This window comes from Accipiter gentilis, chromosome 27 (genome assembly GCF_929443795.1).
Source record: "Accipiter gentilis chromosome 27, bAccGen1.1, whole genome shotgun sequence".
Classification (NCBI taxonomy): domain Eukaryota; kingdom Metazoa; phylum Chordata; class Aves; order Accipitriformes; family Accipitridae; genus Astur; species Astur gentilis.
The window spans coordinates 2,647,700-2,662,754 of NC_064906.1; the positions used below are offsets into that span (position 1 = coordinate 2,647,700).

The following is a 15,055-nucleotide window of genomic DNA, read 5'->3' on the forward strand; positions in this document are numbered from 1 at the left end:
GGAAACCAACATGCATATAGCAGCTGTTCAAAGTGCATCACTCCCTTTACTAGTCCCAAATTTTTCTGCTTGGCCAGGTCACAAAGGTGATTTCATGTGAAGAAAGCTTTTTTCTGTAACTTTTCCTACTGGAATGCAATAAGCCCATACTGAAAATATTGGGAAAAGGCTGAAATTATTTCAGCTTTTCTGTGAAATACGTCTACACTCTGAACTGGCTTAATCACAATATCATGGTAACAGCGTAAGTGGAGGGTGGGGTATGCCTCCTTAACACCACCTTTCACTCCGAGGTGACGCTGTGCCTGTTACTTGCACTAACACTCCTAACTCCTGAAAGGTTTCAAATGTGCAGCACTTCTCAAAAGATACACAGAGGAAACATTCTTTGATGCATAGCTCTTGTTTCCCACGTGTATTGTCTTTCACTTTATTCTTCTCACCTGCTGAGTACAGCCTGTAGACCTGCTCCAAAGATCTCTTTGTGATTTGATGCCTTTTACTACTTTTTAGGACTGCGGTGCAAATAACATTACCTGTTTTCTAGCACAATGTGTAGCCCCTATCTGTTCACAGAAGTGATTTCTTAGAAGTATTAAAAATGCCTCTTCCATAGGGACCTTAATGGCTGACTGGTATGTCAGGCTTCTGGATTCAGAGTGGGGGACTGATTTTTCTGAAATTTGCATTCCTGAAATTGACTTTTTTGTGGACTACAGGGGACATACGGCATATACAGAGTGTGCTGTACAAAATCTACTGTCTCATTTCCAGCAGGCTGTGAAAAGAAGACATGAATAACCCCAACATCTCATGATAACAGATCCTTATTTCACGAAAGAAAGGAGGAGGGCAGTAGGTCTAGACTTACCCTTGAAATAAGAACAGGTTGACATAGTTATAACTTTTTGTGAGGAAGTTGCCAAGAACACGAGTTGGATATCCGCAGCGTATCTGATATGCTGATAAGCCGAAATAAACACATTTCACAAAATACCAGAGCTGAGCAACTGTGTTCTGGCTAAATTTCCTGTAATGGAAAAGACAGATAAAGGAAAATGATGAGCTTTGTATCTGTGTATGACCAAATTAGCTTGAAATGTTTTGTGCTCCTGGCAGTTTCCCTCTCCTGAGATCCTGTGAAAAAGCCCTTAGTTTCTTACCCCACTGCAGTGTTAAAACAGTATTTGAAAGATGCTGGATGAGAAAGTCTATAAACAGCATCTGTTGTCACCTCAGGGTCACAGGGCAGAGACTGGAAATAGGCTTCCTGAAGAGTGGAGGCTCTGGGCAGTGCCCTCTCCCTCTGGAGGCTGGAAGTGTCCTGCTGCCCAACACAGTCTGCCCTCAGCCCCTACGATGGCACATACCTCTGTGAGCCCTGGGTAGACAGTGCTTTGCCTGGCTTTTGAGAGGGCTGGCACCCGGACTGAATCTCGGCAGCTTTAATGGCTATTTGTGTTCATGGGGGCACCTCCACGGCCATGAACTCATACAGGAATTGGAGTTGGAGCGATCTGCGAAGATCATCTTTTTCACCCTCCCCTGCTTGAATCAGGTCTAATTACATCAAATTGCTCAGGCACCTGTCCAGTTGAGTTTTGAATATCTCTGAAGAGGGAGATCCCACAACCTGCCTGGGCAACCTGCTCCAGTGTTTGACTACCATCATGGTGAAAAGATTTTTCATGCCTAACTGGAATTTCCTTTTTTTCTAACTTGTGGCCTATCTGAAAAGAGCTTAGCTTCTCAATGCCCTCTTGATAGGTAGCTGAAGACAGCTCTTCCCTTTCTCTTCTCCAGACTGAGCTAACCCTGTTCCCTCAACTTCCCCTCACACGTCAGGTGCTCCATCCCCCTGACCACCTTGGTGAACAAGTGCCATGTCCAACTGCAGTTCAGCAGCATGGTGGAACTGCAGGAGATGCCTCATGATGGGTGGAATTTGTGAGCCAGACATGATCCAATATTCAATTACATCCCGCAAACCTATTTTCATTAAGAAGTTTGCAGGGGCTTCTAAGAATCAGCCTGACTTAGAAGGAACACAGGAGGTTTCTGATGCAGATTTGAGATTAACAACTTGATATAAATTTCATAAAAGCACAGAAGAAGTCAAAATGATTTTACTGCCTTTCAAGTGACCAAATAAAGCCAGAAGTTTTGCATCAATTCTCAATGTGCAGTAGATAGGACATCCACTTGAAAAATGCTCTTCTTTTCCAAGTTGAGGCACAATTACTACTGCACTGAGGAAAAATAAAACAATTGGTTTTGAGAGGAAATGAGACCTTTCAGTCTTTCTTTACACTCTGCATGTATTTTGTTTTTTCCCAGTAAAAGAACTTGACTGTTAATAAAGTGTGATGTGCCCAGGTGACACACTCAATTTCCCTGTATAGTCAATGGAGTGAGGTAAATACTTTAAGTCCTAAGAATGGAGTTAGCCAAGCACTAGAGAGAGAACCTTACCACCTCTGCAGTGCAGACTGAGGTGGTAACTGCCTTGAGCCATGTAAGGAGAAATGTTAGATTTGGGAGTGAGCCTGACCAGGGATGTGATACCAGATTTCACGCAGCAGGTGACCACCTCCACATCGCCTCCAGACCCATGTGGCAGGAGCAGGGGAGGAGAACTGTTGCTTTTCAGAAGAGACATGGGTTTTAGACATTCCTCAGTCTAAGGAGATTTAAATCCACAGTTCACACATTCCAGGAAAGTGCTAAATTGTAAGTTACTCTGAGAGAGACATTTTCTACTCACTCTTCTAAGCCAGTGTGCAGCAGTCTTAGGAGTAGGGAACCAAATCAGAGGCCAACATTGTCTCAGCTGAGGGCTCTAATAATTCAATTACAGGCAAGTTCTCTTTCCCCTGCTTGCATTTTAGCCTAAGTTGGGAATATTTCTGTACATACTTACATAATTAATTCTTCCTCAAACTTATGTTGGCCACAGTTATTGCTGTGGAAAGGCACTCCAACATTCTGCTTAGAAATGAGACCAAGAAGAAACCTGTTCATGATTCCAAAGCTGAGTTATAACCATCTCAAATTTAAATACAAACAACTTGATAGAGCATCCATATTCCACCCATACTGTCTGATTATAAGGGTTATACCTTTCTGTCACTCCAGGCAAGATAAAGAACATCCAGAAATGTATTCCAAAAACAAGGATGACCTGGAAGATGACCTTTCCCATGACAGTCTTTTTGAGGTACAGTGCTCGATCTACCACCATGGTACCAAACTGAATGAGGACCATCACCAAAAATGCCTCCGGCACCTGGTCCTCTGATAATGAAGAGGTGATATCTGCTGCTGCAGAGTGTTTCTGAAAAGGAAAATACAACAGAGTGGTTGAGGAAGGAAGACACATGATACTTAGCATCTACAGCATGTAAGTCCTACTGAGGATTTACAGATAGATGCCTCTGTGACATACCCCAAAAGCCCAAAATCCAAACACAATGATGATGAAGTCCACTGTATCTGCGAGGAACATCAGCACATACACATCAGTCACTGCACTGTAGTCTGGATGAATAAGATTGTAGAAAAACTGTCTGATGGGCACGTACACCTGAAGAGTCCTAAAAAAACATAGACCGCAATGTGATTTAACAACACTGTCACTTGCACTGAAGAAAAGAATGGCTGGGCGTGGTATGATCAATGTTTCTAAAGATATCTAAGATCTACTCTGACACCCTTCACACGCCTTCACAGATACCAGTCCCTTGTTCTGATTGCTTCTAAACCACTGTAATAGAATTTGTACAGTAGAAATATGCATAGCCAACAAAGATCACACAGGATATTTAGCTTTTTTATCAGGAAGATGCCATTTGAACAACTGCTGATTGTCTGAATTTCAGCTGGTGGGACTTAGAGTGAAAGCATCTGCATACAATGAACTGTACACGTACCCATTCATCCCCTTGAATAAACAGGAGTAACCTGCTCTCTTTAAAATGCTGTTTTATTGCTTTACTGTTTGGAACCTCCCCCCAAACCCACGTGACTCCTCACGTTGCTCACTTTTTAATTGTAAAGGCCTTGGCTTTGATCATTTGTTCTCGAAACTTTTCCATAAGAAGCTCTTTTCTAGATTTTTGCTTGATGCTTAACACACTGCTTCCTTTCTGACTGCTGTTTCGTGTACTGGTACTTCCTGAAAAAAAAGGGAGGGAAAGAGAAGCTAATTAAAAATCAAAGTTTAAATACACAAACTAGAAAGTAATAACCCTTGAGACTTCCATCCCGTATATAAGTTCCACATTTGATAGAAGCTTTGAAATGAATTCTTATGCTCTTTTCCAATATGATAAAATCTTGAGAGCATCCACTAAAGGTTTAATCACTGGCATATCAAAATTTGATTAATAACTATAAAAAGAGAAGACTAGCGATAAAGGCAAGTATTTGATTGATCTGACTCAGTCATCTCAATTGGTAATATATACATTCAGGCTAGAGTAAGCCTGTCCTTTTTACAAGATGGGGTAAGTAATCTGTTTCAATATACCTAATCAATCCTTTTTCTCATTTCAAGTATCATCAAATGTAGTTATGAAAAATACACATGCTTTGCATTCCCTCTAGCTGGAGATTATGCTGAACCAGAAATTCTGGATCTGGGCCACACTAAGCATTCCTTTCAGAACTTTTGGATAACATCATTTTAAAAACATAGTGAATCACAAATTATGGCTCTCCATTTGAACTTTAAGAAGGCTTGGAGTGTGTTCAAACGTGAAGATACTTTGGTTCATATCCTATTTCCTCACTGAGGAGCAGCAGCATTCAGTAGCCTCTGGGATCTCCACAGCAACTGGCACAAGGTTTCAGCGGGATGATCCTATGGGAAATGGATGATTGCTCTTCAAATCCCAGAAATGCCATGACATTTACCTCTCTTAGATCTGTGTGAGGAGAGGCTGGACCTGTGTGAAAGCTGTGATACGCTGCTAGAGCTCTTCCTCCTGATGGCGGTCTGCTGCTCGGGGAAGTGGACATGGATAGACTCCACTGATGCTGCAAGATTGACAGATTTCAAAGAGGCAGAAGAGTCTCTCCTGCCGCCTGTCAGAGACAGCTCATCATCAGTATCCTCTTTATTACTGGAGCTGTCCCCTTTCTCGTCTTCATCCCATAATCCATGGCACTAGTAGAAAAAGAAGAGAGCATTTCAACCTTGTATTTCTGTCACAGTATTTATCACAGGCATTGCTAAGCTCAGTCATGTGTTCACAAGGGGGAAGACAAATTCATTGTGTTAGGATATCATAGAATCACAGAATCGTTTAGGTTGGAAAGAACCTTTAAGATCACTGAGTCCAACTGTAAACCTAACACTGCCAAGTCCACCACTAAACCATGTCCCTAAGTACCACATCTACACATCTTTTAAATACCTCCAGGGATGGTGACTCAACCACTTCCCTGGGCAGCCTGTTCCAATGCTTGATAACCCTTTCAGTGAAGAAATTTTTCTTAATATCCAAATGAATGACTTTCCTGTATCACGTGAGTGACTAAAAAAATTAAAACTAAAAATTAAATATGAAGTAAGAAACTACATGTACTCAGATTACCTTTAAAATGGATCTGTGGAAGAATAAAGCAAGGAGTTGAACAAGATCATAGTGCACATAACCCTCTTTCTTCTCAATGCCAATAATATTGGGTGGATGGTAAGGTTTATCTTTTGTGTAATCCACATATTTATTCCAAGGAAAGAAGCCAAACTGGAAGAAGTACTTGATGACAATGGCCACCTGTTCAGAAACACAACACACTTGGGGTGTTTTATAAGCATGTGACATTAAGAGGGCAGAAATATGACTACTTTGACAGTTTTATGAGAAGATAAACAAACATATTAATTGCTACAGAGGAACAACAGTTCATATTGCCTCAGTAATAAGGTCAGTCAACATTTACCAACAGATGATGCTCAGTGGTACCCGAGATACCACAAGCAGTGTATACTGTCTCTTAATTACCAATTATATAGTAGCTGTTTGCAAACTGTCTGTTCTTGTGATAACTGCTTTACATGTCAGGAAGGATATTGCTCATTGCAATGAAGAAAAACACAAACAAGACCTTTTCATACCACAGAAATTGCTGAGGACTTCAGCAAATATTTATATTAATATGAAGGGCCAAAGGCCCCTGGTCCCAGAGATCAAAACCAAAAAAGAGACCATGCAAAGGTTACAACTTGACTTTTCTGGGTTAGAAATGGGGTTGTAAAAACAGCAGCATACCTCAGTGTAGACAATGGCTGTCATCCAGAAACGTTTGCTTGGCCGAGGAACAGACAGCATGGCCCAAAGGAATATAAGGATGGGAAGCACCAGGGTTATCATGGAGGCAGAGATCATGTGGTTAAGGATGATCACAAAATAGCACACCATTTCTGAGCGGGCCACCAGCGTATTGTACAGGGCATAAATAAGAAGCAAGACTCGAGGCTGACCAACATAGAACTTCTCTGACTCCTCCAGCTCATCATCATGAAACATCCTGTGAGGAGCACAGTACCATAAATGAAATGAAAATTAATTTCACAAGACCTGCTTTTTAAATTACTACTATTTTTCCTTTTGAAAAAGTGTACAATTCTGCTGCTGAGTTCAATGAAAAAAAAAAAAAAAGGATTTGGTATTTTTGGTATTATATGGTATTAAATAGCCTGAATCAAAGCTCAGAAAACAAGAATTTCAGGCAAAATAACTAGAAGCACTGTTCTGCTGTTTTTTAATTTACCCACAGAATCAGCCTGGCCCAAGAACTTCTATAAGCATCACTTTCCTACAGTTGCCCTACCAATGTATCTTATGTAAATCACACCACGCTGGTGGGGCCCTGTCTGGATTCATATCTGATTTATCAACACGGGTGGGAATTTGGAGAAACTCCAGAGGTCCGCCAGGAGACGTATGTTATGAATAGTCCTGTGACATAAGATTAGAACCTAATAAATGCCCTTCCCCCCTTTACCTAACTCAAATAAATATAAAAGGCTGCAAGAAATCATTATGTGACTTTCACATACATTCACAATTCTCTTTGCTTTCCATAAAGATGCCGTGGCCTGAGAAGAGACCTCACTGAAAAGCAGAAATTACTATGGAAAACCAGAAGAAAAGACACTGCATCTACAAAGTCAGACCTGCACAGCCTCTCTCTCTCCAGATGCAGTCAGGCTGAAAGGCATTTCTGTGGTTTAAGATTTTGTCCTTGCATTCTGGGAAGCTCTCCGCTAGCTCAGCCAGGCTGGAAAGCAGAGGAAGAAGAGCAGCAGCACCATCCCCACCTCAACGCTGGTTGTGCTGCTGAGGGGCAAAGAGGGGAGCATCCTATCCCTTATGAAAGTACTTAGCAAGGTGGTCAGCTCCTACTGGCTTAAACAAAAAACTCTGCCAAAGGTCAGAGGTTCCCTTATAGTAATCCAAAATAATTAAAAGAGAAACATTTTCCCAGATAGTCCTGGAGGAAATGTATCTGAAATCACAGTTGCCTGGAGAAGAGAAGCCCTCTCCACCAGGAATATTTAGAAAAATCCCTTGACCCCATGACAATTGCAGCACAGAAATCTGATGCTAATTGGAACAGTTAGGTATGGTATCTGGGGAGAAAGCGGAGATTCCTTCCAACAGGAATTTGAATCAGTTTAGAAATCTGTAATTAGAACAACTACACAGGAAATGAGCTTCTTCCCTTAAATCAAACTTAGTACTAGGTCTGTATCGGAAACTGTAGGCTGGTTCTGAGACAAAAAACCCCCAAAGTAATGACAAAACTTCACAGACTGGGACCAACAATCTTTCCTTGTCGAAGGTCCTTACTTGTTCAGAAGCAGCTCACTAGCTGTTAGCTCGTGCGTCAATGGAGGGAGAATCGTATCATTAAGTTTGTCCGTCCGACTGTCGTCTGGGCTCACCATCATGAGGCTCTTACCAGCTGAGTCATCTGGGGAGCCAAAGGGTAGGTGTTCAAAGCTGACAGCTTTGCTATAGGAAGGTGGAGCTTCTGCATTGCTATCCACAGTGGAGTACAATGGCACATCGGTGTCGGGAGTATATGCAGCTCCTTCTGAACCCAGGCTATAATCTTCCACCTCCTCTTCCTCCGGCCTTGATGCAGAGGGAGCTCCTTCCTCTTCATGCTCCCCTTCTACCTCCTCAATGGTTTCTGTTGTCCCCTGACGAGAATAGAGCATGGTGACCTGTGTAGGTTCACTGTTGGGGACGGATGAAGAGAGAGAGAGTTGAGGCTTACAAGGGTCACCACCAAGCAAATTTGCTAATTGTACCATTATGTAGACAGCTGAGGAACCCCACTGCATTCCCAGGCCTTCAAAGTTCATATAATCTGGTAGGAAATACATCATCATGATCTCCACTTACACAGATGGACCATCTGGGTCCATCCACCCCCTGAACGACATCCCACTGAACTCACAGTGATTCACTCTTTTCACACCAGCAAAGGGCAAATTAATATAAGCATCAAGAGAAACTACACTAACTTTCTGCATGTAGTTCAAGCAGTTTCTGACCAGAATCAGGACTTGCTCTTACATCTGTTTAAAGCATGCTCCATGGTGAATGATAGGCAGCCATGGAGTTCCTTCTAAACACGGTGCTTTTAAAAACCACCGTATGGGTGCTGTATACAACTGGAACATGAGCTGAACACACCCATCAACTCTGATTCCAAACAAAAGAACAAGTAAATTGCTAACATGGAGAAATATAATCCAGATTACAAAACTGTTCCAGTAACAGGTATCTTTCTTACCTTTAGATTGCCCTATGTTCTTCAATACAGTCTTCCTTTTTACCTTACCTGCCTGCTTTTCTTCTGTGTGTACCTATTTTCTTTTTCAACTGTTCTTATTCACTGTGTTCAGTTCTCTGCTTGTTCAGCTTGCTTACTCTCAGCTTTGCATGTCCATAATCACTTTCTCTTTTAATGCTCTGTGCTCTGCAACAGTCTCAGCTGATGTAAATTCATGCAGCTTGATGACTCCAGATGGGAATCTGGACACCATAATTTTAAAAATATTTTCTTGGCTTTGCTTTTACCCTTTTCATCACTTACAAGTATTTTTTCACCTCTCCCCTCGAACATCACTCTCTTTTTAGTCTCCATTCCAGTCCTTCTCCATAGGTTAGACAATAGGTATCAACTTAGTGTCTTTTGTTGGCCACGTGTTCTTGTATCTCAACAGAGACGAAATGAGATTTTACATATCTCCTATGAAATGAACGGGGCCATGTTTTCACCTAAAGTATAACCTTTTAAAGAAAACTGGCACTGGCAAAGCCAGCTGGTACTACCATCTCCTGCCAAAATTAAAAATTAAGTCCCACCTCTTTTTCTTTCACACTGCTTTCAAACTTACTGTAGCTACATTAGATCACTTTATTTCTAGCAGACTTTTAACTAGAACTTGTAACACTATTATGAGGATGTCTTTTGATGATTCACAGTAGCACTCATCCTGGCTGAAATGCACAAAACCATATAATCCCATCATTTCAAAACTGATCAACACCATAAATTTGTTAAGACACTAAATGCTGAAAAAGAATGATCTAATATACCATACAGTTTCATATTTATAATATTTATAATACTAGTTGAAACACTGTTTCCCAATGTCATATAAACCCTGGGTTTTACCTGCTAAATAGTGAGTGAATGGCTCTCAACAGTTCGCTCTTGCACTGGATATTAATATTATTCACTATCTTTTCATAGCTCTTTTCCCGTTCTTAATTCCAACACCTCATAGACTGTAAATCAATGGTAAAGTAATCAAAACATATTTAGCAATCTTTCCTATATGGGGAAAACTAAAAATTGAAAGAGCCGGGCCAATGTTTGCCTATCTTAGTTTCTAAAATTAGACATCTAAGTCCATATTTAGAATAACTGATTAGCTGAGAAACTTCACTTCCAGCTTCCAGTCTTAATAAGAACAACTAGCAGCTTGCTAAGTCTGAAAATCAGATTCTTTTTTAGATGAATAAATACAGACTTCAGCCTGGTTTTAGACAGCCAGTGTAATGTAATGGAACAACTTTTAAAACCACATGAATTAAGGATGAAAAACAAAAACAAAACAAAAAACAGAATAAAAAGTGAAGCAGCAAATGAGTCCTAGATTATAACCCTGACTTTGAACCTCAGAATTGTGCCACAACACAGAGGGGAGTAAAGCTTCCATTAACCATGCAACCACTCTGTACACCACATATCTGCAAATGCAAATTTCTGTACCCTGCAGTAAGTATAACGGTATGGGTAAATGAGTGAACAAAGCATGCATGAGTTAAGCACCTTGACACTATACTGCCACTGTCAGCTGATGAGGAGGACATATCCATGCTCTGCATTTTACGAAGCCTAGGTCGAGCGCGCTCACTTGTTTTAGGAACAGTGTCTGGTCCATCTAAATCATCAAGGGTTGACTGCCTTGAGAACAGCATGGTTGCTTCAGTGTAGCAGCTAGCAGCGCAAACAGTTATAAAGATAGTGTTAAATACAAATGATACTACTATACACATGGTTCAGTAAACAAATATGCTTGCCATGCAGCAAAACACTGACACAGAGAAAAAAGGTTCAGAGAGAAGATAAGGATTTGTTTAGAGTCACCATGTAAACACATTTCTAGGCACAGATTGCTCGTGGTCATATTGATATAGGGGCTATAGAAGGCTAACAACCATCTATTCACTATTCAAAGAGATACGAAACAAACACAATGCTCTACTTGCTTTCCAGGGGCACCAACTTACATATGTGAGGTTTTATTTTCTTTGTTTCCTCCTGAAATTTCCAAATTCCACAAAAATGTTTTGGGAAGTGACCTTCTCTGCACAAATTCTATTTTATTTATGATATACTGTGCTGAACCTTTTTACACAGGTACAAGCCAATTTCCTAAAAAAAGCCCTTAAAACTGAATAAGTTCATATTCCACAAATAGAAAAATAGCTGTCAGACATTGGCTAATCCTCTTTCCAAACCAAAGAGCCAAATCGGATATGTTTCTTAGCCAGTAGATGCATGCCAAATATAACCTGCTCTGCATGGGATGGCTTTTATTTTGATATTTAGTCGTAAGCCCTGATGATTCTTTCCAGAAGATATCATTATTACAATCACAGCTTAAAAACTATTTCAAAATAGGTAACATGCACGTCTTGAAAGAAAGAACAATATAATAAACCCTTATCTCCTTTCACTTATCAAATACAACAGGACACCAGAGACATACACCATACATTGAGCATTTATGTGTTACTGGAGAAAAGAAGAACTGGATGAGTTACGAGAAAGAAAGTACATTATTAAATACAAGCATATAACATAGCAACAGGAAAGAAGTAAATACATTAATGACATATGGTAGGCAAAAGAATTATTTTTCTTGTAAAAATCTTTGAAAAACACAAATGCCTATGAAATAAGTTGAGGGACCTGGTGTTTTAACACATGCAGTGATTTGCCTGAGTCTCTCACACAGAATGAGAGAAGAAAGGGTCCCAAACCCCAGGATTTACGCTCTACTTTTCTTCTTTTGAGTCCATCTATGTTACACCTGAGCAGGAGCAGCAGGGGATTTGCTTCCTTGGCAAGCATTATGTTTGTCCAAGGGCACAGAGAATTGGAAAAGAGGTCAGAAGGGAAGTGCAATGGCATTTGCTGCGTTACTTTGGTCTTGCTAGCTTGAAGTGAGGAAAAAGATCTGCTGGCATGAAGTGACAGTTTGCAATTATTGCCCTAAGGAAAATGGGGAGGAAAACAGCAAAATACGTGGAGCGAAGAAGCAGTTATTCTTAGGCCTACGCTCACTAATGGTCTTTTTTGACAGAACGGGCTGAGGCTACAAGCATACTTTGGTCTTTGAGTAGAAGAAAAGTATCACCAACATACCAAAGGTATTGTGAAATACTTTCCCTAGAAACAGTATTAATGGCAGGGGCACCTCTGTCCTGCCAGTTCATTTGGCCAAGACCCTTTACAAGCCACTTCATTACTTCTGCATGTGCGTAAAGGCACACAAGCACCCTCCAGCAAAACCTGGAGGGCCCTCTGCGTGGTGCAAGGGTTTGGTGAAGAACCAAATGCCGCTTCCTGCAGGCGCCGGAGATCTACCCTCGAGGCCTGATTCAGCAGCATGGGAATCAGTCGGAGCTCCGTGTTACTGACATGACAGGGGGTCATGAGGGAGGAGGTTTCCTTTTGCACATACACCCATGGAGAACAGCCAGGCAGTTGTACTGTCGGTGAGGTTTTCGTGCTAAAATATAGGGAAATGGCAGCAAGTGGACGATCTGTTATTGCAGGTTACCTTTCTGTCTGTGTGCTATGTTATCCCCATGTTATTTTACATCTCAAGGGCTGAGTTTATTCTTTTCAAGAGCAACACCTCTTACTAAGGTGTTGAAGTATTTTATATGCAGACATAGTTCAAAGGGAACCTTCCAAGGGCCTTAAGCAGAGCAGCTGTTGAAATCAAAGTAGCAAATGCCTGTTCATATATTTTCAATGGAAGAAACATATGCCAGCTGCCCTCTAAAACACCTAAGTTCTGACCTGGGTCCCAGAAAACTCAAAGGAAAAACATCTATTAATCCCAATAGATAAAAACATTTGCCCAGATGGAGTGCCTGCAATAATTTGGTTTAAAGCTGTTTTTAATGAAGGATGAATCATCAGAAGAATTATTGACTGAGTAGCCGCTCTGTATCCTTGAATGTTAGATGTGTATGAGATGACACCTGTAGCACAGTCTGTATACTCCTTATGTACTTTAGGAACATGCTTCCGAACATGGAGGAAATGAGAACGTCAATAAAGTGGAGAGATTTACACTTGGCAAAGCTGATGTTGACTCAGCCATTGACTATCACATAAATTTAATCCAAGCATATCTTCCTGAGTGACTTTTCAGATTTGTGTCCTTGGAGACCTTGAAAAGCATTAGCTTCTTGAAATCATTCAAGGACTAGGTATTTTAAATTGAATGTTCATTAAAAGCCCCGAGTTCAAGCATTTTATATGAAGTTGATCGGGTATCCATTTCAAATGGGGATATATATAGCAGAGATGTTTTTATCCTTGGTGAGCGATAAATTTCTTACTTTATTGACTTCCTTTTTGCTAAACAAATTTACCCTTCCCAGAGAGTTTATTAGTTTAAGGGGTGACTTACAAATTTTGGGTTTTTTTCTGTCCACGGGCTAGTTACTGACTGGCGTTACCTTTATGAACTATTACACTCCCCACACCTGCAAGCAAAGATCCCAAACATTTCCTATCATTCACGCTCCTAAATCAGACCCAGATCCAGCCCCAAACTGGGACTCTCCTTTCCTCTTTTCTCCTGCCTCCCAAGGCAAACATTACTTCTCCAGTACTCCCTGCCTCAAGCCCTATTCTCCCACCTGGTGAGGGAAGAACAGCTGAAAAGTGGTGTCTGTTAACACCCTGACTGCATTTGTATGTCCACTCTTACAGGAGGGTCAGGGGCTCCCACCTGCAGCCCCTATAAAAGCCTACACACAGGTCGAGTTGGGAGCTGAATACTTTATTTGTGATGGACAGAAATTACACAAACTGAGCTGGATACAAAACCTTGGATATTCTGAAATATGGCTTAGGACCTGCGTCTAGCTGCTATTTCATAATTGTAGGCTAAGTCCCATAAAGGCAGCCAACTGGTTTTAGTAAGTTCCCAACCATGTTACTGACCTTCACAAGCTGTTTAACTTACTAAGCAATTCATCAGTCAAATGGAAACAAATGGCAGCAAATGCTCTACCATGCTAGCTCCTGATCCCTTCTGGTGGTGCTCTTCGAAGAGCTTGTTAAGGATCAACATCAGTCTCTTCTCCTGCTGAACTTTGCACTTTGCCTTTAGGATACGTGACAGTATTTATACATAAAGAGAAACCAAACAATTACATTACGAATACCTCATTATACCTCTAGCTGCTGTATAGAAAAATGACTGAGAATAAATGACAGCCCTACTGAAAGAGAAAATCCCACAAAGGATACTCTGCAAAACTCCTTTTAGAGCTTTATCTAGGGTAAGAACAACAACCCTGGCTAAGACTTATAAGGGTCAGCCCTGAACTTCTCAAGAAATTTATAGTTCCTGCATCTGATCAGAAGGGCTGTTCTCTCTGGAAATCCAGGGTTTAGAGCACTGTGCTGATACCTACAGTAATTCCTGTCCTGAGTACTGAGGAATATTCCATTATTACAATGGAATAGCTTCTGTGCTTCTGCAGCCCTGTGTACCTCCAGTCATGCCCATCTTACTCATGGACCTCATGTCCACCACAGAATTTACATTTTGGGCAACCAAAGAAGGATAACCAGAATGCTGGTTAGAAACCCTCTGCTCCTTCCCAGAAGTTTTCCACTGCAGTCCTAGATCCATGATCACAGGCATGCTTTAGATTTAATTAGTTGCTTTTACATTTACTGGAAATCATTGCTTTGAAATGTAAAATGCCCCCTTCTCTTGTTTGGGCAATTGAAAAAAATCACTCAATAAACTCACATGAAGTTTAAAACATTTCACATTTCTAAAAAAACTCATAAGCACTTTTGTAATCCCAGGAAGAGACATGCAAGGGTGCCCCAATAAACAGATGGCATTATCATTCAATCAACAGAATAATTTTTCCTTCCTCTTATTACAGGTCATTATTATTATAGCAGATGTCCACAATTTGGAAATACTCTCAGTGCAGGAATATTTAATTGTTCATTACCAGAAAGAGAATTTGAGATTAGAGAAATCAGTTGTAATACTGCCTTTGCTATTCCTCTGTTGATAGGTCCTGTGACATCTTCTGAGGAAACGGAGATGACAGTAACACATGTGAAAAATTTAACTTTTTCTGTTGCAAAGCAGCTCCACAGAATCACTGAATTCTCTGAGTTTGAAAAGAGATGTTGGATGTGTAAGTATGCTCAAAGCAGGGTGACAAATGGGTGGTTATTCTGA

At 40.8% G+C, this 15,055-nt stretch overlaps 1 protein-coding gene across 1 annotated transcript in view; it reads right to left on the reverse strand.

The window, feature by feature from the left end:
- The window catches only part of PIEZO2 (piezo type mechanosensitive ion channel component 2), a 311,773-nt gene that overhangs the window by 13,229 nt on the left and 283,489 nt on the right, over positions 1-15,055 (reverse strand). The window contains exons 39-47 of the mRNA XM_049830271.1: positions 10,363-10,530; positions 7,860-8,252; positions 6,276-6,534; positions 5,598-5,780; positions 4,915-5,167; positions 4,042-4,174; positions 3,446-3,593; positions 3,120-3,334; positions 872-1,030 (exon numbers count right to left, since the gene is read on the reverse strand). Of these exons, the coding sequence (XP_049686228.1) occupies positions 872-1,030; positions 3,120-3,334; positions 3,446-3,593; positions 4,042-4,174; positions 4,915-5,167; positions 5,598-5,780; positions 6,276-6,534; positions 7,860-8,252; positions 10,363-10,530 (1,911 nt within the window). The remainder of the gene's footprint in view (positions 1-871; positions 1,031-3,119; positions 3,335-3,445; positions 3,594-4,041; positions 4,175-4,914; positions 5,168-5,597; positions 5,781-6,275; positions 6,535-7,859; positions 8,253-10,362; positions 10,531-15,055) is intronic.